The sequence below is a fragment of the Podarcis muralis genome, chromosome 8 (assembly GCF_964188315.1).
Source record: "Podarcis muralis chromosome 8, rPodMur119.hap1.1, whole genome shotgun sequence".
Taxonomy (NCBI): domain Eukaryota; kingdom Metazoa; phylum Chordata; class Lepidosauria; order Squamata; family Lacertidae; genus Podarcis; species Podarcis muralis.
The window spans coordinates 80,031,380-80,056,850 of NC_135662.1; the positions used below are offsets into that span (position 1 = coordinate 80,031,380).

Sequence of the window (25,471 nt, forward strand, 5' to 3'; positions counted from 1 at the left end):
CAACACTTTGTTGTAGCTCCCATTTGTAATATTATTACTACTTGGTCAGAAATAAAAGTGGACACTTTTTTTCACTATTATGGTAGCTTTAATGGTATACAGTAATAGAAGTAATAGAGAGTACATCATCTTCTCCCCATGAAAAGTATTAATCACTTCCAGAAGATTTAATCTAGTAAGCAGAGCCTGGTGTGCATTAAATTAATAATAGTGTCACTAATTATAGTGCTGGGCTGCATTAAAAGGGACAAGCTTCTCTGAAATGTACGGAAGAGGACAGAGCAGCAATACTTGCTGGGCTAGCCTAAAGACTCACCTTGGGGGGGAAACCTGGCATTTGTTTGCTCAATGCAATCACAATAAATAAGCATTTACAATCATGAACTGTTGGACAAAAAAAATATGAAATGAGGACCAAACCTCCTTACCTGCCTGGGCCGCTGTAATTAGAGCTGTGTTTCCTTCATTGTCCTGCCAGTTTACATCAATGTGAGGGCATTGTGCTAAGGCTATTACAATATCCACAAACCCTTGGTAACAGGCAACAATAAGGCCAGTCTATAAATAAAAAATAAGGTGGTGGTTAAAGGGAAGCAAGCTCAAGCACTTTGAACTCCAAATCTTATTTCACATTTTATTATTTTACATGAGGGCATTAATGTAAACTAAACACTTAGCAGTGGAACCAAGTGAACAAATCAGAATGCATTGATTATTATTATTTCTAATTTACTTCTAACATTTAAAATGTAGATTTCCTACTCCATGGAAGCAGCTAACAAATATATAAGTGCATAAGATTAAATTAATAAAATAACTGTGGAAACTATTCAATAAAACAATGCAACAAAATGTGCAGAAAACAAAGCACCCAATCAAGGACAGGATAAAGCAGTGCTAGGAGGCAGATCTATAAGTAACTAGCTCATGAAAGTGTAATTGGTCCTGTGTCCCCCGCCTTTTTACACTTTTTCTGAATAATTCTGTGTTTGAGCTTCCTAAGAAAGAGAGAAAGTCACATAACTATGAACACATGACTAGACAATTTTTGCTAATTTCTTGAGAGCTAGTGATTATTATGATAATGATTATATAGTACTAGCACTACATTTCCTATATTTTGATAACAGTCCTCAGAAGAGCCCTGTAAAAATAGGTGTAGCCTTGGAGAGTTGAGGCTAAAATACAGAGGCTACTTGTGAATTCATAAAGGTAAAGGGATCCCTGACCATTAGGTCCAGTCACAGATGACTCTGGGGTTGCGGCACTCATCTTGCTTTACTGGCCAAAGGAGCTGGCGTAGAGCTTCTGGGTCATGTGGCCAACATGACTAAGCCGCTTCTGACAAACCAGAGCAGTGCATAGAAACGCCGTTTACCTTCCTACCAGAGCAGTACCTATTTATCTACTTGTACTGGTGTGCTTTCAAACTGCTAGGTTGGCAAGAGCAGGGACTGAGCAACGGGAGCTCACACTGTTGCAGGGATTTGAACCGCCGACCTTCTGATCAGCAAGCCCAAGAGGCTCAGTGGTTTAACCCACTGTGAACTCATAGCCCTAAGCAAATTGCTAAATGAGATGAAGGGCACAATCATGGGGAAATTCTCTTGCACAAAGACTTCTAAAATAAATGGGAGCTGCACAAAATACCATTCCCCATAGATTATGCCTGAAATGTGGAGCAGTAATATCTTGCTGTGATGCTGTTACCTCCTAAATAATTATCTTCCTTCCCTCAGATGCATTTAGAAGAAGGTATTGGATAATCCACTGCTCTGTTCCACTTATCTCATGTAAGCAAAGTCAGGAGACAAAAATAGGTCCCAGAAGGGAAGAGCTGTAGTATAATGGAAGTTCTGTAACATTTTAGTTTCATCCCTGAAACGGTTCTACCCAACTACTTCTACTTGCACTAAGCACTAAAAATATATTTGCTGATTACTGTAACTCTCAGGAATGCAACTATATACATTTAATTGGTAGGGGACATTTAATCCACCGTGCACATTAGGTACTATTTATGACAGTAATTTATGGTAGCTTAGCTAAGCACTATGGTTTCTCTTTGCTGAGAAATTAATATGAACGTAAGAATAGCCCTGCTGGATTAGGTCAGTGGGCAATATAGTCCCGCATCCTAGTCTCACAGTGGGCAACCTGAAAGCAGCACTCTCCCCTCTTGTGCTTTCCAGCTACAAGTATTTCCAAGTATATTGCCTATGGCTGTCATGCAATGTATAGCCATCATGGACTGTTTGCCTGTGAATGTGTAACTGTCATGCAGTGCACACCCAATGTTCTCCCTACATATGTTATGTGTGCATGATTCTCAGTGCAGAGATAGAATCCATGTTTGGAAGCCTGCTTCTGGATACAGAATCCTCACTTCCAAATTTACATTTTTAAAAAGATATTTCAAAGAAGCAGAGCAGATTTGAAGGAAGTGCAGGGGCACATGGGAGGAAAGCCCCATTGCACTAGCAGAAGCCTTTGTGCTGGTTTCTGCTAGCACAATAGGTTAACTGAATCCAGGTCACTGTCCTTACATTTGAGCTGTATTGGAACAATAAATTAATATGGGGTACTTCCTTAGTTTAATTTACTAAATAAACATGGTAAATTAGATCATTCCCTAGGACATCACAACATTTTCCACTGCAAAATTTTTTTTTAAAAAAAAATCTGATACAAATTTCCATAGGCAAATCAGTCTAATATGCAGCTTTCCCCTGAGAAAATGTTCCAGTTCATTTTTTTCCAGAAAATCCACATCACTAAAGAGCAGCCAGGTCACTAAATATTATATCACACAATTTAGCTTTCTTAAGGCTTTGTATTTGCTTCTAAAATCCATTAAAGTTTAGAGTGTTTGGTTGGGAGGAGGGCATTGTTGCTGTTATTTAAATTATTCTTTGTATCTTTATTTTAGATCTTATCATGAATGTGGAAATCATTTTGATGTTTTATTTATTTTTATGACAACTTTTGTTATGTTTGTAATTATGCAATTTTGCTCATGTTGTAAACCGCCTTGTGCATGGTTTTAACTATGGAAGGGCAAGCATACAAATAAAATGATAAATAATGAAGGGGGGGGGAGGCAAATAGCCTACAGCTGCAAGTGAAGTTTCCATGACAGCTTTTCCTGCTGGCCTTGAATCTGCTGAGATCGGTTAAAGGAGTATAAGCCACCTAGTTGCACCTGGCCAAAAAACATTCCGCTTCACCTTCAGCAGACGCTTTCTGTTAAAATAGGCCTTTTGTAACATACCTGTTAGAAGCAAAAGTGAACATGTCCTTGCACATAAATTTTGTTGTATGTGATGTCACTTTCCCTAAGAAACGCGACTTATTTTTGTAGGCCAAGAGTTTCTGCCAAACTGTATATTCTCATACAAATTTTGGAAGGAATCCTTTAAACTTATGCTAATGCTAAACCTAATCACCATATCAGCCATCTTAGCGGATAATGTCATTTCCTGTCATCTGCATGTAGAAGCAACCACTACTCTATTCCTCCAAAATCTATTTTTAGCAAAGATTTAGATTACAGAGGATTAAGTATGAGATTTTCGCAGAGAGAACACAGTCCAAAATCAAGCTTTAGTTACACCTGTGCAGACCCACTGATTGAGGGAGGGGAGGTGTTACCAGCACACATGAGGGTAAAATTAAAAAAAAACCAAAACACAGCAGCCTGGTTTGGATGATTGTTTGAAGTTTCATAAATCTGAATATGATCTTGTTTCATTTTCCTGGTTTGTTGACTCCCCAGTTAAGATGTAATGAGGAACCTGGGCTCGATACAGGCCAGGATCTTCATGCTAAAGCCAGCTCACAACTCAAGGTGGGAATATCCTTTCCTGCACTTCTTTCACTTAGACAATATAAGCATCTTGACTTAGGCTGCTATATTGTTGTGCATCAACTACTTTAAAAACAACTTGTCTTGAATCACACACATGATCTGAAAGATTTATACGATCTCAGGAAAGCCAGAGTAGGGAGGGAACGTTCAGACTGAACCTTCACCAAGAGGACAAAGAGAGGGAGAAAAGGAAGGATGAGTGGGGCAGCCTCGGCAGGATGAAGGTGGCCGTGAAAACCGAAACCTCAAGGAAGCCTGGGCAGGAAAATGGATGCAGGAAAAGTCTGAAGGACCCTGTTGGTGCGCCCAGTCAGTGTGCCAGACCAAGAATGCTGCATAAAAGTGATCAATACTACAACAGTCAAGGGTCACCCACCAGATGGATACCGAATTTTCCGCAATGGGGAGCATGTATAAGGAGGTTCAATATTCATTCAAAGAGGTTTTTAATGTTGGCGGGGCTCAGAGACATGTGTTTGACGTTGCTAAACCTCTAGTGGATGATCTGATTCAGGGGGGAAATGGTCTCCCTTTTACATACGGTGTCACTGGGAGTGGGAAAACTCACACCATGACTGGTTCTCCTGGTGGCAGTGGCCTGCTTCCTTGCTGCTTAGACATGATCTTCAACAGCATAGGATCTCTGCAGGCCAAACAATATGTGTACAAGCTGGATGATAAGAATGGGACTGAGGTGCAGTGTGATGTTGATGCTTTACTTGAACGTCAGAAACTAGAAGCTTTTCAGACTCCAAAAACTCCATTTAGCAACAGGTGGCAAATTGACCCTGAAATAACTGATATGATCAATGTCCAAGACAACTGCAAAGTAGAAGAAGTTGATGAAGATAATGTTTACAGTGTGTTTGTTTCCAACATTGAGATCTATAACAACTACATCTATGACCTTTTGGATGAAGGCCCCTTCAACCCCATCAAACCAAAACTTCCCCAGTCCAAAAATTTCCACAAGGATCAGAAGCACAACATGTACATTGCAGGATGCACGGAGGTGGGAGTCACATCCTCCACGGAGGAAGCTTTTGAAGTTTTCTGAAGAGGCCAAAAGAAGAGGCACATTGCAAACACTCAATTGTGAATCCAGCCGTTTCCATAGTGTGTTCCTGATCAAACTGGCCCACAGGTGCCACTTGATGCCAGTGGGGATAATGTTCTACAGGACAGAGAGCTGATAACCTTGAGCTAGTTATATTTGGTTAACTTAGCAGGGAGTGGGAAAACAAACAGAACCAAAGTGGAAAGGAACAGACTACGGGAAGCACGGAATATTAATCAGTCCCTAATGATGCTGAGGACCTGTATTGAAGCTCTGCGGGAGAATCAAACTTATGGGACCAATAAGATATGGGACCTTACCGAGACTCTAAACTAACCCATCTCTTCAAGAACTACTTTGATGGAGAAGGCAAAGTGTGTATGACAGTCCTCTTGAATCCTTTTAAAATCAGTTTTCAGAGTTAATTTGAATGCACTCACTTTGTTTCATGTATTATCCAGAAAACACTTTAATGCTTTTATGAAAGTCATCAGTGTTTCTAATATGAACACGAAAAGGAATAATATTTTTTCTAGTATGGGCTGCCTAAATTAAGACTTTATTTCATTCACTTTGTAGCTAATCAGCAAAACTGATCATGCCAGCAAGATTACAGTTCATCAAAAGACATTGATTTATGTTAATTTATAAATAAAATTGAGTTCCAGTATTCAAAATCAGGTATTAATGTGTAACATTTTTTAATTTACTTAGGGTGGGTCTTACTTCTAAGAACACATATACAAGTGTCTCCTCACTTACACAGGGGTTACAATCCACTGCCCTAAAATCAATGGAGATATGATTTTGCATGTTTGTTTGATTTATATTTAGTAAACAAAGCTTAAAAGATATATACAAGTATGCACCTCACCCAGCAGATGGTTGCCACTTTTTTGATGGGGAATAGATCCAAGAGCTCCCCCAGCCTACAGCAGTTGGTGGGCATTGCCAAAGCTGATAACACTGGAGAAGTTAGTGTACAGAAGTATTTATTAAACCCAGTGTTGTGTATAAGAATTGCTGCAATTAATTTTGTACAGTTTAAACTGAGAATTTTTGTCTTCTTATTTTTCAATTTAAGTTCATCATTGGCCCTGAATTATTGCCTGTGGTCTGTTTATTTGCCAGTGGTACAGAAACAAATTATAATTTCTTCACAAATCTCTATATTTAGTTCTATTTATATAAACATTCTTTTTGAAAACACCATACTTATCCAATCCTTTTTTGCATAATGGTAGTATTGTCATCTCAATAGCAGTCAAAATAAAACACTCCAAAATACAATATAAAACTGTTAAGGGTTACAAAAAAAATGTAAACATTGAAATGTTTTTGCATCTCTTAACACTGCTTTTTCAAATCATAAAATACACATGCAACATCACAATTTTGCTATAAAACTGCATGCTTAGTTTCAGATCTTGGTAATTTGCTGTATGTATTTCTTAAATAGGTACAAATTTCCAAATTACTATATTATCTTACATTGTTCTGATTATTCTCCTGTGAATGATATTACTAATGGACAGAGCTCCTACTTTAAGATATGGTTTAAGCAAAATTTACTGAAATGTTTATTTAAAATAGTGCCAATCACTGAATAGGCAAGGCCAGAATTGTAGCTCAGTAATGGAACAACATGCATAAATGTGCAAAAGGTTCTCTATCTCTGTGAACTCTCCATTCAATTTAAGGAATGTGTCTGTTCTGAAAGTTACATGAACTTTGCATCTTTTACATCAGTGTTTCCCAAACTTGGGTCTCCAGCTGTTTTCGGACTACAATTCTCATCATCCCTAACCACTGGTCTTGCTATCTAGGGATGATGGGAGTCGTAATCGAAAATCAGCAGGAGACCCAAGTTTGGGAAACACTATTTTAGATGAAAAGCTGGATGGTAAGTTTAGAAATGTGTAGTATAGCCCTACTCGGATTTACTACTTCATTTTGAAGGTAGGGGTGGGAATCTGTATTTGAATGCTCTCCCACACTAAAATATTATCAGCTGAAAGCTAGTTTCTTAGGGAGATGGTTCTAGCTTAGCCTTCCCTATTAGCCTTACTGAGGGAGGTGGGCAACATTTGCACCTAAAACACTCTTTCTAAGTAACATAATCACCCTTCCTGAGGGCAACACTGTATCATATTTTTGAACAGGTCATTTGACTCTATGCAAGCTTAAAACAGTAGACCATAGAGCAGAGCTTTCTAAACTTTTCATGTTGGTGGCACACTTTTCAGACATGCATCATTTCATGGCACAGTAATCCAATTTTACAAGCAAACCGGAGGTTAAACTAATCCCTTTCCAGCCCCAGGAGGACCGTGGGGAGCATTCACGCGACACACTTACACACTGCGGCCTACACACTATCGTGTCGTGACACACAGTTTGGAAAGCTCTGAGTGTAGAGAGCTGCAGGTGGAGAATGTCTGTGTGAGAACAGCAGCACCTACCAGACATTTACTAAACAACTCAACTAATTATTACAACTCATTGAGAGAAACCCAGGGCAGTAAAACTTATGACCAGAGGAAAAGAAAAAGGCCCTGTAAGTCTCTTTGGGCTTGTGGGACCCATAGCAACACCTATTTTTCCCACGCAAAGGAGGTTACTTTGCTTCTTGGATGGCCAATTCTGGAATAGACACCAAGAGAACTGAAAGGAATCCAATTTAACCTTCTTGCAGAAAAAAAATCAGTAAGCCTACAAGAGATATCCCTGTAAGAGGCTGAAATGATAAGCAACTCCACCCAGGGATAACTGTTCACTCTCATAAGAGTAACAAGAAGGGTACACTGGCAGTGTCTAAATAAATGAGGTTCTGGTGGAAGAGTTCCTTTGGACTCTCATACACAGGGATGGATGAATCTGTTCATATTGGTTTTCTTTAAAAAAAACAACAACACAATTTTCTTCCTCTTGGGTATTTGTCCATTGTGTATGTGGGCAGTGAGAATAGTAAAAACAAGTCATTAATTGTTTTTAATCACATGATTTTTAACTCCCATATCAGTATCTTTTCAATGATACATCTGAGATACATCTGTGTCAGATGTACACAAAAATATGTTTACTGAACTGTCGGGAGCTACTGTAAGAAAAAGCAGTCCATTGGACTTTGGGAATGATGTTTTAAACATAAAACAGGACTGTTGCTTATGGTGCAAAATATATTGCCCAAGACTTAAATAATAATTTTGGCAGGTGATCCCAAAGCTCACATATATGGATATGTTAATTCTGGGTGTTATGACTAACTCAACAATAACAGGCAAAGGTTCTCCTAAGGCTAAAGTATTATTAGGGTGAAAACCACAGGCTCTGTTGCTACAGCATCTACCTCAACCGTTTCCACACCCCTACAGCTTCTGCCACTGTATCTCCCTTTGCATAGCCACTACCTATAGCTCCTTTCCTCTGCTCATAGCCATCCCAGTCCTCCATCACAGTTCTCCCTCAGCAATCCCTAGGTAGTGAATGTGCTGCTGCAGTTTCTCATTACTGTACTGCCAAGCCTTCAATTCCCACAGACAGTGATTCTGCCAATTATTCATCCCATGTTTTCTTGATTCCAGCATTTAGCGGGGGAAGCAGCAAAGCAAAGACTGTTTTGACATGACATTTTTTGCCTGGAAGCTGCCATTCTTTGGCTACTCCTACACTAAGAAGGAAAATGCTAGAATTTTGCACGGAAAGACATATTAGAACCTATGTACATAGTGGACCTAATACCCTGTGCTTGTTTTATTTATCTAAGTAATATCATGGGGACCCAACACTGACTACTCTTGCTATAACAGCATAACTGACACAATTACCCAAAGTGGAAATGTTTACAAATTCTTGTATTTTTCTCTTAAGTACAATGATACTACTATGAACTAAGCATAGGATGCTGCTTAATTTCCAGTGGCAAAAAAACACTGATAGCAGATGTAGAGGACCAGGCTATTAAGTACTAAACTATGCATTTTATATTGCTGAGGATTCTGTCAGGATTTATTTTCATACATTTCTTTTAAACACGTTTTTATTTTACTCTTTTAATCACTAATTTCAGCGTCCTCCACCAATTACTTAAAAAAATGATGTGCAATCTAATTGCTTCACAAGGTGTTTATTGCAATCCTGCAGCAAGCCAAAATTTTAGAAGCCGAATTCTGCAGTACAAATGCAGTCAGAACTCCTACTTATTTAAATACAACTTTACTCACATAAATCCTACATCCCTAAAGATATCTATCATCATACACGGCTTTCAGCTTTTCATTCACATGGAGACCTCAGAGACTTCAGTCATGGGTATAATTAAATAGGAGGCATTGTATGGTACATAAACAAAAATTCTAGCATGCCACAATGAAGCTTCATCTGCAGCACATAATATGATTGAATACATTTTGGCTCTTCCCCACAAAATGCATCTGAACTTCAAAGAACTTAGAAATGGTGGGAATTTGCAAAGCAAACTGAATAAGTCTGATTTTCACAGAGTAGTTTTGAATTGTTTCCCATGAGAAAAAACAAAATAACTTGAAAAAATGAATCTTTCCACATTGTGGTTTTAACAATTGATATAATTACTAATTTGCACCCAATTGTGACAACATAAAATGTGCAGCTCTAATCTTCATATGGTTCTTAATTATTCTTTATTATGACGTGGAGTGAACGTTGCAAAAATCTCTTAACTGTTTGGTCTTTAAAAGAGAATGCCAATTTAAATGCAAAGTCTACATTAACAGTGTGTCACATACTGAATATTTTTTCGGGGGGAGGGATTCCTGAATTAAATTACTGTACACAGTTGTTTCCATTATATTCTACAAAAAATAGGTCAGCTATGACAGTGTGCACAAGAGCTAGCTATTTTTTAAACAATGTGTTCTGCTGGAGCAAGTTAATGCCAGTCAAAAAAAGTGTGACATGTGAAACAAGACAGCAAAATTTCCCAAGGGTAATGCAGATAAAAAGCTCTAGGTGAAGTGGAGAGAACCTCAGAATAAACTATTATGAGCCTAGGTAATCCAACTATAGAATATAATTCTCACTTCTTGCTTGGGAGACAACACAATTGGAAAAAACTAGTCTAGTTCCTGTCCACATTTGGGTACTTTATGACATATCTCTACTCCTGGGATGGTATAAAATATTGATTATGTAAAATTTTAGACTGGGGGGGAAACACATATTGATGTTTTATCAATGAATTATCAACACTTGATGATTACCACTGTACAGTGTGTCCTGCCACCATTTGAAAGGTCCTTGGGGTAATGGGAAAATTCTGTCTGTGGTATTTGATCTCTGAGAGCTATTTCAGATTTCATTCATTTAAATTTGCACTTATTAGGAGATGAATATCCTTGTGTAAATGCATTCTTTTTCTAAGCAAAGTTGTTTGTTTAATCATCTAAACCTTTGCATATAAATCTTCATGCAGTTCAGAACTTGGCCTGGCAAATTGAGGTATTATCCCCCAAACTGGAGAATAGCTTGTTTTTTTCACAAGCCCAATTCCAAAATTTGGACCAACAGAGCTTGGTAGGCACTTTAATACCCCATTAATCCCCCAATCCCCTGTGAGCCCCTGAACTCTGTTCCAGCATTACTTCTCTTCTCAGCAACAGTAAGGAGGTATCACTGTGGACCCATCATCTTATCTGGTGCCTATGTAACTGCAACAGCAGTCAGGTGCCAGGTATCCCGGTAAACATAGATTTAAAGGGTGTTTCTGTAACATGGACAGTGGAGTTCCCTGGAAATTACCTGATACACTCTTTCTGCAGAGTTCAAGGTCCAAGGAAAGGAGGGAGGCTCCGCAGAATGGCTTCTTCACCATAATTGGGCTAGTGGGAAGTTAAGGTGTGGCAGGGCAGGATCTCTCAGGATACCTAGGGTTTAATAAAGTGAGGCTCTCACTGATTGCATCACAGAAACATGATGGGATCTGAATTTCAGAATTGGGCTCAGGGAAGAACAAGCTAATTTCCATTTTGGGAGTAATAGTTTGCTTTGCTGAAGCCAATGAGAGAAATCAAGCCAAGGGGAGTTTAATCACCACTAGTATTGGGCATACTAGATGATGGGGTTGTAAAATCTGAGGTCTAGATAAGAGAAGGCTTTGAAGATGCTGAAAATTCCCAGTATTTGGTGACAGGTTTTCAGGTACATATTTTGCTAGGGAGATTGCTAGCTGGTTGCTTCCCAAAAATTTCTAACTGGGATAGAAAGGCATATTTTCCCTACTTACTTATTTTTGAATTGTAGAGTGACAGAGAAAGGGAGGGAGTGCTGCCTTGGGTTTCTGTCAGCTACATAAACATTTTGGGGTATCGGCTGACTCTCTGGAGATCTGATATAGGGCAACAGATTTTGGTGCTGTAATGTTTCAGCTATTTGTCTCCAGCTGTGTTCAACTTATATTTTTGCAAATAAATTCAAATGTCATTAAAGGCCAAAAGGCTCAAATGACTACTATACAAAGGAAACCAAGCCTACGTAACTGCCACACCCAAGAAACCTCTCTCACTGCTCAGAGAAGTAGGGTATGTCATGTACATCACTGTGTGAATTAGCCCTCTAGGGTGTATTTTTACGAGGCACTTCAATCCTTGATCTACTGTGATACTGAACACTTCTTCAATATTATTGGACTTTGCCCACATGAATTAAAAAATAAATAAATCCCAAAAGGGGCATGTTGGTCAATTTAACTAAATCCTTAAGAAAACAGTCTCTATTTACACTCTATTCAGAATATGTGGGGTTTTTTTAGTATGAGTGCTATAATCAATTTACCAGCAATTAAATCCTACTTATTTTAGATCATGTTTTGGTAGCCGAGGACAATTTCCCCAAGTATAGAATTGCAGATGAGACATAGTCTTGATTATATAATTCAATGTGGAGTACCTTAAACAGTACAGATGGAATATACCAAAAAAAAGAGATCACTGTTGCATGCAACAGAGCTTTTCTCTGCTTATTCCAGGGTCTTTATTTTTGAAGCTCTCCAAAAGATTTAATTCCTTTTGAAAATCCTACCCTGTTTCATCAATAGTTTTGTTCAATAGCTGGAATGAACTCTCATTTCTATGACAAGTTTGTTGTTTGATGTGTGCTTATAATGGGTTGCAATAGGTTCTTGTTTGCTTGGTTAGTGAGCAAAATAATGTATACCTATGAGATTCTGATATTTCTGTGCTCCTCTCTGGTGTATTGCTTCATAGGCTTATGTTTAGCACCCAGCTGCTGAAGCAACTTCACAATTCAGCATTCATGTTAAAAAAAAAGGCCTAGCAACAACTCTGTGTTTTAATACAGAACATACAGCATCACCCTTCAAAAAGTGAATTATTCCCATTTACTATGGAAAAAATTAAAGGCTCAAATGAATGGCCCCAGTATCAGGGAAAAACTATAAATAAGTACTGAATATAAAAGCAAAACTATATTTCAGCACTAATTTTCTCTTGTATTAAAAATGTTGATGCAATATTAGAGTTTTTAAATTTAAATTATTTATGAATTAGTAAATTTACCCAGTCATCTTAATAGCCTTCTGACATTGCTATTTTAGATTAGCAATAGAATATACACGTAAGTATATGCTTACCTCTATGCATGAACTTGCATCTGTACCCACAAAATGCATGAATGCACATATATGACACATCCCATTCTAGTGTAAGCAATTTTGGGTGCAACTAATTTCAATGATAAGACAGTTAAGCACACAGTTGATTCTCACAATGAAATCAATGGCACAGAAATCTCTGGCTGGACTGTACCCATAATATTTAGGTACTTGTATATTTTCAATATTTTTATACTGCCTTTTCCAAAACAGAGTAGTTTACAGCATTTGAAACAAAACAATAAAACGTCCATGTTCATGATATACATATGTCATAGTTCTGTGTTTCTCAAAAGGGCCTTGGGTGACTTTGAGGTGGGCCTCTTTATCACAGCCTGCCCAGGGCCTCCTTGCCTGCCTTCCCTGCTCCCTAGTCTTGCCAGTCTTTTGGCTGGACCAGTGCTGGCACTAGTGACTCCTTGACCATTGAGTAAAGGTAGCCAAGAAACAGAGTTGTTCAGGGGAAAAGAAGGTCTCCTTCTTCTGAGAGGAAAGGGCCAGAGGAGGTGAAAAAATGAGATAAAAGGTTAATATAATCATCTTTATCAAACAGAGAATGGAAAAGGAGGATAAGAAAGGAAAGCCGTTATAGAAGGAAGATGTGAATTTAAAGTACCAGGGAGGAAGGCTGAAAGAAACTGGCTGGTTGTGGGGAGAATGGAATAGAGTACAACCTGAGTGTGAAAGGAGAATGGGAGAATATATTATAGGAGATGGGTAAAAATGGTTGAGGGACATATCAGTGCAGGAAGGGAAAAATACAAAAGAAAATATTTTCTCCTTAGAGCTTCTAGTAAATTCTGCCAGGAATGGGAAGGCTGAGTCACAATACCTCCACAGCAAACGTCTGTGTTTAAGTTGTGGAAGCCTGAGCTATGATACTCCTTGCCACTAGGAAAACGCTGTAGCAAAGAATTTAGCAATTTCTAAAGACGAATTAGATATCAGTAGAAAATTATGTCCTTAAATGCAAGCTGAGTATGTCAAACTCTGCCTCATCTTGGGACTGACTGTCCCTGCACCATCCTTTTGTGACTGGTGGGCCTCAGTAATTTTTAGCTGTCTCAGCTGGGCTCTGGGGACAAAAAGTTTGAGAAGTCCTGCAATAGTTCATATATTAAAATTTGTACTCATACCTGTAACAAAGCCTGCAGTCCTATCTTTCCAATGATGTGTGTTGCTGTCACTTACCAAGAGAGAGAGGAGCAAGGTAGCAGGAGCTTGGTGCGAGTGCAGCACAGGAATATTGGATTAGATCTGCCCCTGGCCCCGGACCCCATCAAACCACTGCCTTGCCTCTCCCCCTCTTGATATGAGGCATAGATATGTGGGATTGGGAAGGTGGGAGAGCAGTGCAGCTCCACTGGCTTCTACTACAAGAATACATATTATAGGAACACTTAGAAAGTGCTGTCAGGAGTCTCTGATAGGACTTCTGCATGAATAGAGCACAACACCCGAAGTTGGAGTGGAGATGGAGTGAGTATCTGAGGACATGTACAGATATCAATACAGTAGAACAAAAATTTCCTTGGCAGTAATGGTGGTGTGGAAAGTCTTTTAATAAATGATTGTAAGGACTGGTGGTGGCTGGGGACTTTTGTAGTTGCATTCTCTCCCTTTGTCAACATAATCCTTGATGAGTGTATAGGAAAAGAATAGACAGGGATACTATAACATGTATTATATACCCATGAACACATCCCTCTATAGCATACTCATCATCCGGGGTGGAGGATTAAAGACTAGTCTAAAAGGTGTGAAATCTCTGTTGCACGTGCACACATACATACACCTTTACCTGTTCAACTAGGTGTGAAGCATGGTATCTTAATCTACTGTGGCCCAGTTTGCCTATTAATTTTTTTGTGTACTAAAGCCACTACAGATTAGAGAATAATGGTACCTTATCAATTTTATGTGGGAAATATTTGAGAAACATTTCATTACTGATGGCACATAAGATAAACTGCACTTCTTAGCTAGCTGTTAGTGTAAAACAGCAGGTGTATTCAGGCCAAACTTTATCAAATCAGGGAATCCATTTATGTGATAAATATCAGTTGTTTCAATTATTAAAGCATCTCCTACATTGTAAGGGTCAATCTACATATTATGTTTAACATGTGGAGATTACTAGAAATTATCCCCTTTACTTCTGTTTTACTTGCTACTTCATCATCCGAACAGCATCACCAGCAGTGGAAGATAGTATCTGCATAGAAACACATGCAGTGCCCAATGTGAAAAAGAAAGAGAAGAACAACGTTCCTGAAGAAAGAGGGATATTTTCAAAGCAAAAGAAAATAGGATATGGGATGTTTTTGAAAGTTGTTTCAAAGCGGGAGGAAGAGGTGAGATAGCTTTGAAGGAAGTGGGTCGTGTCATAGTAGGGTAAAAAGGAAGTGGGAGATTAGGCCCAACTATTTTCCACCTGAAAAGAACTGAGATGATGATATGTCTGTCTAAAAGTGGGATGATATCCCACTGCATTTCAAGCCCCAGCACCAGGAGCTGTCCATACAGAATGTCAAGCATCAAAGGCAGGGAAGTGGGTAAATAAAGTTACAAGAAAAAAGTGCAAAGTATTTAGCAAAATTTGGCAAAATATGATGTAGATGTGACACCCTTTATTGATGGCCTTTGGGGTGAGGATGTACAAATCAGGGACTGATACTAGACATTATTACAGCCTCAGTGGAAGCTGTCCGCAAAAGCCTTTTCATGATACACTGGTACCTCAGGTTAAGTACTTAATTCGTTCCGGAGGTCCGTTCTTAGCCTGAAACTGTTCTTAACCTTAAGCACCACTTTAGCTAATGGGGCCTCCTGATGCTGCCGCACCGGAGTCCGATTTCTGTCCTCATCCTGAAGCAAAGTTCTTAACCTGAAGCACTATTTCTGGGTTAGCGGAGTCTTTAACCTGAAGCGTATGTAACCTGAAGCGTATGTAACCTGAGGTACCACTGTAATCATAACATGTAAAAAGTAAAGCAATGTATACTGAATCCGTGAAACTGTTTAAGATTTTAAAAAAGATCACCTCGTGGTGTTTTCTACTTACCCCATCTATACTGTATTGCCCGTGTGGTGGTAAAACTTCTGAAAGGGACTGGCTGAGCTGGTGGAATGGCATAGATAGAACTTGCTCAGGGAAATAAATAGTCTACAGTAGCTTTGCAAGTAAGGGGAAGCTGTCCATTTGTCTGGGATTACAGCCTCATAGAGGAGCTAAGGATTGGGAAGAGGTCCTAGTGTTCAGAGAATATAAGGGACAGAGAGACTAAAGGTTGAAAAACAGGTGCAGAGAACGAGTAAACTGGGAGAAAAGAGAAACGGGACGGTGAAAAAAAATGTTATTCTTCACTTCCTTTCTATAGTGCTTTGTATTTTTTAAGGAATAAAACAACTCAGAGTGGTTTACAACAAAATCTTGACCTTGCTCACACTTGAGTAAGCTATGTTGAGGGAGGGAGAGGAATGCAAAACAGAAAACTCTCCTCCATGCATTTAAAGCAAGAAAAGGCTCTCTAGTCTATGCATTTGAAGAGGCATTTCTTACAGTCTGCCCAGTGCACCTGCACCAGCAGCAACGTGGGGATGGTCACGACCCCACAACTCTGTTCTGCATTAGCGAAATGTGTGTGAGGGAACATGAGAAGTGGACTGATGGGTGGAAAGGGAGCCCAGAAGGAGATTCTGGGGCTGGACACTACGGACAGGAAAGAAATGGGCTGTCCTTGGGAGAGAGCCTTGGGACTTGGGACTCAGGCAGCTAAGAGGACAAAGGAAGGCTAGGCCTTGCCAGTTGCGGCTTTTACTTGTGATCTGCACCTCTGTGACTGGGGCACATTATAAAAGGCCAAAGGCAGGCCTGCCTAAACTACAGTATGATTTTGAACCATGGGTTGGCTACAAGATAGGGGCCCAGAAGCAGGGCCTTGCAGAGCCAGGCAGAGGCCCGGGCCAGGTAGATAATGTGGCCCCCCCCCTTTTTTTTTTTACCGTGGGGATAACTGAAGTCTTATAAATAAGTAAGTACAGTGGTACCTCAGGTTAAGTACTTAATTTGTTCCGGAGGTCCGTTCTTAACCTGAAACTGTTCTTAACCTGAAGCACCACTTTAGCTAACGGGGCCTCCTGCTGCTGCCGCGCCGCCGAAGCACGATTTCTGTTCTCATCCTGAAGCAAAGTTCTTAACCTGAAGCACGATTTCTGGGTTAGCGGAGTCTGTAACCTGAAGCGTATGTAACCTGAGGTACCACTGTATATAAATAATTGTGAATATGCTGACGGAGGCCCCTTTTGGAATCGGAGGCCGGGACCAAGTGGCCCATATGGCCCCCCTCTGTCTGGGCCTGCCCAGAAGCAGGGCTTGATTTGCACCGGAGTGAATGCGAGCAAGGGCAGCAGGCCCATCATCATCATCATCATCATAATAATAATAATAATAATAATAGAAGAAGAGGAGGAGGACACAGGGACAAGTGGGCTGCCTGAGGTGAACTGAGGCGTTTGACGCGAGAGCTGAGGGAGCGCTTTAAGGCCTACTTTCCCGCCTTTTTTCCTCGCGCGTCGCGTGAGGCGCTTCCCCCAACCCCTGCACCCCGCTCACCCTCTTGTTGCGGTCGGTCTCCTTGGCCTCCTTCTCCTCGGGCCCCTGCCGGATGATCGCTCTCAAGGCCACGGCGTTGTTGGTGCAGCAAGCTCGGAAGAGGGTGAGCGCCTCGGGGCTTCCCGTCGACGAGTCCGACTCTCCCAGAGACCAGTCGTCGCCGTCGTCGCTGTCGCCGTCCGCCCGCGGCGGGTAGAAGGAGTCGTCCGAAGCGATGCTGCGCGTGTCCGGGAGGTCCGAGAAGTCCTCGTACTCCTCGTAGTCGCCGCCAGCGTCGTCCTCGTCGCTTCCTCCCTCAGCGCCGCCGCCATCGCCTTCGCTGCCCCTTCGCGACCTCTCCGCCCCGGCAGCTGGGCTGGAGCCGACGGCGACGCTCCCCTCAGGAGCCGCGGCTCCCGGCCCGGCAGGCTCCGAGGGCGGCACGGCCAGGTGCTTTGCCGCGGCGGGACTCCGGCCCTCCCCGGCCGCTTTGCCGTCTCCAGACAGCAGCACCATCGTCGCCTCCCTTCACGGAGGGAGGTGTTTGGACTTTATTTCTCTCGGGAGCTTTTACCTTCGGGGGCAAAAGGTCGCCCCTGAGGCGCCGCCAGGTCTCCTGCACGCATGCATCCGTGTTCAGACGTGCAAGGCCCGGCGGGATGACCAGGGAGGGAAGAAGAGGGGCCGGGGACCTGCGACATAAAGAGCTGCAACAGGCACCCCTGTCTTGGGAGGGAAATGCAACTCCCTTTTCCAAAATAAAGGGGATGCGTGTGTGGGGCAAAGCTGAGCTCTCTAGTATCCAAATCTTTTTATTATTCTTTACAGAATACGGATAGGTATCTTTTCACAGTGAGAGCAAGAGCATACTGAGAACAAGCCACAAATGCTGAGCTCTCTAGAGAACAAACCTTGGCCCCAAGGACAACATCCTCACACTCCGTGGAGCTCCCTCTGTGCAGGACACTTTGTGTTTTTACTAAAACACAAAACCCAGTGCAAGTATTTTTTGGAAAGAAAGGGGCCTGCAATGCCCCGACATGCAACACAGCCCCTCTTCAGATGCACACGAGAAAGTAGGTCTCTCGGTCCCAACTCTACTTAACTCGCACCAGAGCGACAAGATCAAGAAGGGATCCACTGAGGATCACGCTCCCCCGCCCCATAATCTATGCCGTTATCTCAAAAGACCCTGCTCGGGCTTCAGATGCAAAAAGACTACTGCGCTCATCTTTTTGCCCTACCTCGACTTCTATTGAGCCAAGCGCAAAGAGCTGGGGGTTTCTTCCCGCATTTTTATCAGGTTAAAAAGAAAAAATCAGGCATTGGCGACTCCTAGCCGTTGGGATGACAAGGCATTTCTTGCCAAGGGGGACTGAGCAGCGTCTCACCCCACCTCCTTTCCCGCCGCAGCTTCCTGATGCGCGTGGGTGACACGGCGGTGGAAAGTTTTGGGGAAACACGAGCTCCTGACGCTGTTGCAAAGCGGGAAAACCCAGGCTCGTTCCTTTCCAAGAGGGGCTGCAAAACGCCGAGGCGAACGAGAATGCAACAAACTTTCTTTTCCTCTTGCTTTTCTGGGCAAGGCGCTCGCTGATCTCCAGCAAGAAACCAAAAGCAGCACTTCTCGCGCTATCCTGTTTCAACCGAGCACAATACTCCGAAAAGGTTTCCAAAGCTCCTCGCTTTGACCAAAAGGGTGACTTTTGCAACCAGGAGGGTGCTTTTTTCCCGCCAGAAAGCGAAACCGAAGTTTGCTCGCACACGCGGCAAAACTGGGAGCAGCTGAACTGAGAGCCTCCCCTCGGGGACCATCCGATTTCCTGAAATTTTATTGTAACGGTCGGATGAGCTAAAGCAAAATTTCTCCGCGCCGCCGGCTGCTTTTCAGAAGGCCAGCCACTCTTTCGTAAGCCCTTGTCGCGAAGACGAGGGAGGGGGGCGGTGCTGGAGAAAAACCACAACAATAAGCAATATTTCCGGCGATAGATCTTGTTCCAAATATGGTCCGGGAAAGACTGCGGGAAGAGACAGAGCGACCGACACGTTTAGAAAACTCCTGGCAGTGACTCTTAATCCGATCACCAGAAGATTGAGGCTCCAGCTTAGCATGTTGACATCAGGGACACATTTGCAAAGCGATTTACATGCAGCTGTCCATGTTGGGGTTTTATGCACCAGCGAAGAAAATTGCTATTGACAGGTGAGTAATTTGAATTCCCTGAGCACCTTCAACTTTATCTCCTGCCGGGCTTCTTCTCCTTTTCTTAGTTCAGTAGTTTTGCAGACATGTATGGCTTCGCTAATGTTTTACACGACCCCACCTAAGTGTTTCCTCAGGCTCGTCGTCAGATGTCCCCTTACTTTCTGGGCGGCGGTTGTGAAAAATCGGGGTAGGGAATAGTAAATTAAAACATAAATGGAGTTGTTACAGTTGCTGAATACAACTATTCGAGAACCCGTAACTTTTGCGGGACGGAGCTTTGAGTTAACATCGCTGCGGGAAAAGTACAAATCCATTGTATGAAGAGACACAAGTACATTTTATACATTTTATACATGTTTTAGTGGTATATTTTAAGAGTGAAAGATGCGTTTGAAAAGTAATCACACGGAACCTGCTTTCTTGGAATCGCCTATTTGACTGTAGTAAATCCCTTGAAATAGTCGCAGGAGCTAGTCAATACAGAGACAATAGTCAATTGAGTTTAAGCCAAGGAGGCAGTGGTTCTGTGGCATTTTTTAAAGTAATACCAAGAACAACAACAATCACAGAAGTAGGGTGGCCTTTCTCAGAGGGAGCAGTGTAATAAATACGTCAGAGTAAAGACCTTTGTAGGGTTGCAAGGTAGCAGTTTCAAGCATAGCTATTTAATAGGATTATAGTTTTAAATGCCTGTGATCTGTTCCATTCATCTTGTCTTTGAGTGATCTATATTTAGAACTCTCTATTGGATGCTTGTCTGTTGCCAATGGACCTTTTTTTTCTTGCAAGTTTTTCTGCAAATTGACATAGATTCAATCCTGCTTGTTTTCCCTGCTGCTGCTTGTGAGTGAAGGGAAAGGGAGCAGGTATTTAAAATTCAGCAATTTTAGTATTTTCATAACCATATTAAAAAGCTGTAAGGAAGACATATACATAAATGGATTTCCAGGGTAAGTTTAGATCATCCTTGCAAATAATTATTTGCACAACTTGTTCAGGGCAAGTAACAATTCCTTCCCTGCAAGCAACTTGCCAGCGCTACCACAAATATGACCCATCATTTATTGGTGTGATCAGTACTTTCGTGACATGGTCAGTTTATACTTATTATCCTCAAGCTTGCCTTGCCTGGAAACAAGGTGTTAAGCAACGTGGTGTGCTCTATACTGCTGTTGGATTACAGCTCCCATCAGCCCCTGCCAACATGGTCATTGGTCAGGGATGATGGGAGTTGTAGTCCCAAAACATGGGAAAGCATCATGTCGGCTATCCCTAACCCCATTAAGCGCAATGGAAACTAAGTAAACACCACAGGATTGTTCTGTATCAAAGGAATCCCAGTGTTGCACTCAACCACAGTTCCCATGGTTCTTTGGAAGAAGCTGTAACAGTAAACCAATTTTAAACTAGTTTGAATCTGTCATTTATGTGTGCTCTAACAAAGCTATCAAGGGAAATTAATTGGAGAGGGAGCAAGGGATAAATTGGTGAAGAAGAAAAGGTAAAATACGGTACAGTAAATACAGTATAGCAAAAAATGCAGCAAGGTACAGTAAAGCCAAGGAAGAGGGAAAATAATCTAAAAGAAAAGCAGCAAATGTGTGTTGCCTTATACAGTAAACACTTGCCAGCTTCTCATTTGACAGTGAAATGTTGTATCCAGATACCCTGTTTGCTTTAATTATTGTTTTCATTGTAACGGGGTGTCTTGCAACAATATAGTCAATCTCAAAAGTTATTTTGAAAGCATACCCTGCCTACGTCCTACTTTTTGTGACATGGAGTGAGACCTGTTAAAAGAGAACTTCCCATGTTGTGCTTTCCATTTTTCTTTAGGACCATACACATTGGTTGATCTAGATATGAGCATTTGATAGTGGTGTTGGCAGATTGTGGCAGGAGAAGAAAAGAGTTTTCTCCCTGGTGCCACCACTAGATCCAAGTAGCCTTTTAGATATGCTTAATTTGTAGTGCAGAATGTGCTTGAGCTGAATCTTGACGTAGAATTAAAAACATTTAACCTGAAAATCCTTCACTAATCCCAGATATGGGTCACGTGGCTGTGGTTACTCAGAGGTGAAAATCACTCTGCATGTGCTCAGAGGTGCTGCCTTTATTGTGATTCATATGCTTCAGGTTTAAGTGTTGAGATTAACTAGTTTATATTAAGATCTGCCATCAATGGAAATTTGTTTTAGCATTATAGTCAGGGTGCGCCAAAAAAAAGCAGTTAGCAGGTGAGTATTTTGGAAGCATGTTTACATTCTAAAGAAATATATTTGTTATGTTTTATCATTCTCATGGTGTTTTATCTGCACTCCTAAGTTTGTAGTATAGATGATGAAGGAACAACAAAGCTTCAGGCAGCATCAGTTCTTTCACTGAAGGGATTTCCATGTTCCAAGATGCACATGTTCTTCTTGCAGTGTGATGCCAAGCATCATTAAATAAATTTGGAAGTCTAATTACTCCTGCATTCAGTGAAGCTTAGATGGCTTTTTTCATTATCCTTAATGATATGGGCACAATTCACCAGGAACTTCTCCCATACAGATTTCATTAAAATGGATGGGATTCGCAATATGTATTGATTTCCAATAAAACTTGAAAGAAGGCAAAGAGCAATGTGCTTTGTGCAATGGCTCCACCAGTAGGGGGTCCTTAGCCTCAGTTCTGCCCTCTTAGACTTTAGATGTATCAATTCCCTGTACAGGGAACTCCGTGTGCAACTAATTACTACACCTCTTAAATTATCCACTGGCATTATGAAATTCCACTTCATCTCTGACACAACCCATTGCCAGTTGGCCTCACTCCCTTCTGTACTATTGATTGAGGTGTGCATCCGGTGAATTAAAAACACAAACACAACAGTACTTTTGAAAGTCAACAACATTTGTAACTAAAGCTATCTATTTATGCCACTAGTAAAAGCTTTAGGGTGAGCAGTTAGGGAGGACCATGGAAAATATATAATAGTTGTTTCCCTTGTAAGGTAGCTAATACGTTGGGGTGCACAGAACAGATGTAAGTTACTACTTCTGCCATTCACTTAGTTTTGGATTCATTCCATCCTCTGTAAAATAGCAAAGATACCGGTAATAACATCTCTTCACTATGGCTTGTCAGACTACATGGTTCCTTTAAGCAGGACTTTCCATCTCCTGTGTCTATAGAAAGTATAGCATGATAGTGTTCCATGGTTTCTGGAGCTTCTGAAATGAGCAAGCAGCAGTGAATATAAATGTGGCAAAATACTGATTATTAGCCTGAAAGCTGCTCTTCTGGTTCTCTCTCTCCACCTAAATAGAACTGGCCTTGACTGGTAATTAAATGGGAGGGTGCTTGGAACTCCGTAAATGTTGTCAAGGAAGACACTAATATACTGTAATAGTTAAATGGAGCCAATATTACTCATGCCTACATGATCTCTTACAGACAAATAATATCCCTATCATCAAAGATCCCATTTAAGAACAAGCTCTGCAAACATTCTTGATGATCAAACATTTAAAAGACTGTATTTTATAAGAATGCTTGGATGTTTTGACATTAATATTATTGGCAGGCGAGAAGCAGGATCCAGCAGAAATTTCATGAACAGCAAGCAGTTTATTTTAGCTGTTGCTAATAGTCTTAAAAGGTATAACGTGCCTGCAAAATGCCTACTTCTTTCTTCGTTTATATTTGCTATTTATAATTTATAAAGCATATATTTTGTACCATGCACTGAACATTACTTAAAAGAAGTGAACTGTGCTTTCAGAGTAACAATCTAATTTTTTTATTGTATACATAAAACAGTATGTTCCCTTGGGTTCAGTAAGGTTACAACACCATTGATATTAAATATTGTTGTGAGAGTGTTGTTTGAGCTCTGGGCCTTGGGTATTGTACTGTGGCACAGCTTAGCTGTTCACAACAATCACACACTTCTTGCACAAACTGCAACAGAGAGATTTGCACTATTTGTGGATTATTACATAGTGATCACTTTCAGATGCTGTTCATTCAGCAAAAGAGGGGGGTCCCACAAAACAATATACCTTGGATGTCAAAGTCTAGGGTAAAGAAGTGTGTCTTCAGCATATAGTGAAAGCCGTACAGTGAAGTGCCTCTGTGGAGAGGGAGTTCCACAGATAAAGCCCTCTTCTGGACAGCCATGCCCCACACTTCTGAGGGTGTCTCAGAACTACCAATAGAACCCCCTGTGCATATCTTAACACCCAAGAGTATTGGTCGAGATGGAGACAGTCTTTCACATGTTTGGAACCTGTTATTCGGGACTTTTAGACACTAAGGTGAGCACCTCAAATAGGTCCTAGAAACAAACAGGTAACTAATGTGGCTATTTTAAAATGGGATCATATAAGTTCTAACCTCAGGGGTGGGGAATCTTTGGCCCACGGGCCAACTTGACCAACCAGGGGTTCCACTTTGGTCCACCAGGCTATTCCACCACCAAATAAAGCCCCACACCTACCCACCCACCAGCTGGTGTCACTGCTGTCAGCTGATGGGCAGGAGGACAGGGTTTAATCATGAGTTGGCAGTGCTCCCAGCAGGGAACAGGATCTTGCTGCCAGGCAGCAGGATCTAATCTCCGCTTTTCAGCTGATGAGCAGAGATTAAAGTCATGTGTCTTCTCCTTTCAGCAGGTAATGGGGTGGCGCCAATGCTACTGCCTACCTGCTTAAAGGAGAAGCAGAGCAAAGTGCTGTTTGAAATAGCCTCTTCCCTTGGGGTGGAGGCTAGGAAAGAAGTTGCTTCAAAGGATGCTTTGCCACTGTAAGTCAGTCTCCATGCTTCCAATGGAAGCACAGCACAGAGACTGCCTTTAAGCACCATTTCCACCAAGCTCCCTCCGCCTTTAAAGGAAGAGAGAAGCTGGTTCAGAGGTTGCTTTGCCGCTTTAAGAGAGCCTCTGTGCTTTCATCTTGAATTAAGATGGCGAAGTGAATCTTCCAAATCTGAATTGATTTTAACCACTTATTTCAAAACTTCACTGATTTTGTGGTTTCTTAGAGTGCCCAAGCAACTATAGGTTAGAGGTTGCTAGTATGAAATATATATGGAGAGGATTTGGGTGAAACTTCATTGACACACAGAATAATCCTATATGTGTCTACTTACAAGTGAGTCCCATTTAAGTCATTGGGGCTTACTCTCAGGGTTGTAGTCGCAGGTGTATCTTTAATCAAATACTCCAAGAACAATGAACATAGTTAGGCTAAGCCTTAGCAGATGAAGCATTGCCAGTTGATTTCAGGGGGAAAAACAACATCCAGGCATTTTATAAAACCCTTTTCTGGATTAGTCCAACAGCATTATTTTAACTGGTAGGAGGATTGGCATTTTTTCGCTCACATGCTTTAACAACAGCCCAGCACACACTACTATCCAAAGAACAGCAAGAGGAATTCTGCTCATGCAAAGAGCTTTTGCTGCTCCCTTTCCTGCTACAACTCTTTACGCCTGCTGAAATCTCTTCCCTGGGTTGGTATACCCTCCTGAACAGCATGACACAGGCTGTAACTGAAGGGTGGTGGGGAAAATCAGCAGGAAATGGTAAACCTCTTCCTCCCACACTATTAGGAGCTCTTTCGATGTAAGCCGCAGGGATTAGATAATACTTCTTTCCTTAAAATGTTCACATGTAAGTAAAGCTTTAAAAGGTATGGAATGGAGATAAGTAGAAGGATACCTGAAAAAAACTCAGCTGTTTGGTTAATTTTTTGTATAGGGGCTTGTAGTTAAAACCACAGGAGCAGGACCAGTTTTTCCTTTTTTAAAAAAAGAAGAAGTGATAACTCTGACTGGTGGGCCAAGGTAGAGAAAGTCCTGGAAAAACCTATGAGCCACTTAGCAACAAAAATTACATAGTGATAATAATTAGCAACTGCCATGATCAGCAGGTGTGCTAAATGTAACCATAAATGAGCCTAGTCAAGAATTCAAATAATTTATTCCTCATAGGAAATGGGAGCTGTTAAATGTTTGGAAAATGAGAAACTGAGTGAAAGAGCTGAATGGTCACTGTCTTCCCCCCACATTTTCACATATTATGTCATGTCATAGTTTATTTCTATACCACTTTT

At 41.2% G+C, this 25,471-nt stretch overlaps 1 protein-coding gene and 1 pseudogene across 3 annotated transcripts in view; one reads left to right on the forward strand and one right to left on the reverse strand.

The window, feature by feature from the left end:
* ANKRD33B (ankyrin repeat domain 33B) overlaps positions 1 to 17,889 on the reverse strand; it is a 33,423-nt gene extending 15,534 nt beyond the window's left edge. Inside the window, exons 1-2 of one of the 3 annotated variants that reach the window (XM_028737967.2) lie at positions 17,189 to 17,879; positions 429 to 558 (exon numbers count right to left, since the gene is read on the reverse strand). In XM_028737967.2, the coding sequence (XP_028593800.2) occupies positions 429 to 558; positions 17,189 to 17,683 (625 nt within the window). In that variant the 5' untranslated portion in view covers positions 17,684 to 17,879. Of the gene's footprint in view, positions 1 to 428; positions 559 to 17,188 lie in introns of all 3 variants that reach the window. The other 2 variants (XM_028737966.2, XM_028737969.2) reach the window with 2 other exon arrangements.
* LOC144328775 (kinesin-like protein KIF23 pseudogene) lies at positions 4,072 to 5,350 on the forward strand (annotated as a pseudogene).
* Positions 17,890 to 25,471: the final 7,582 nt, after the last annotated feature.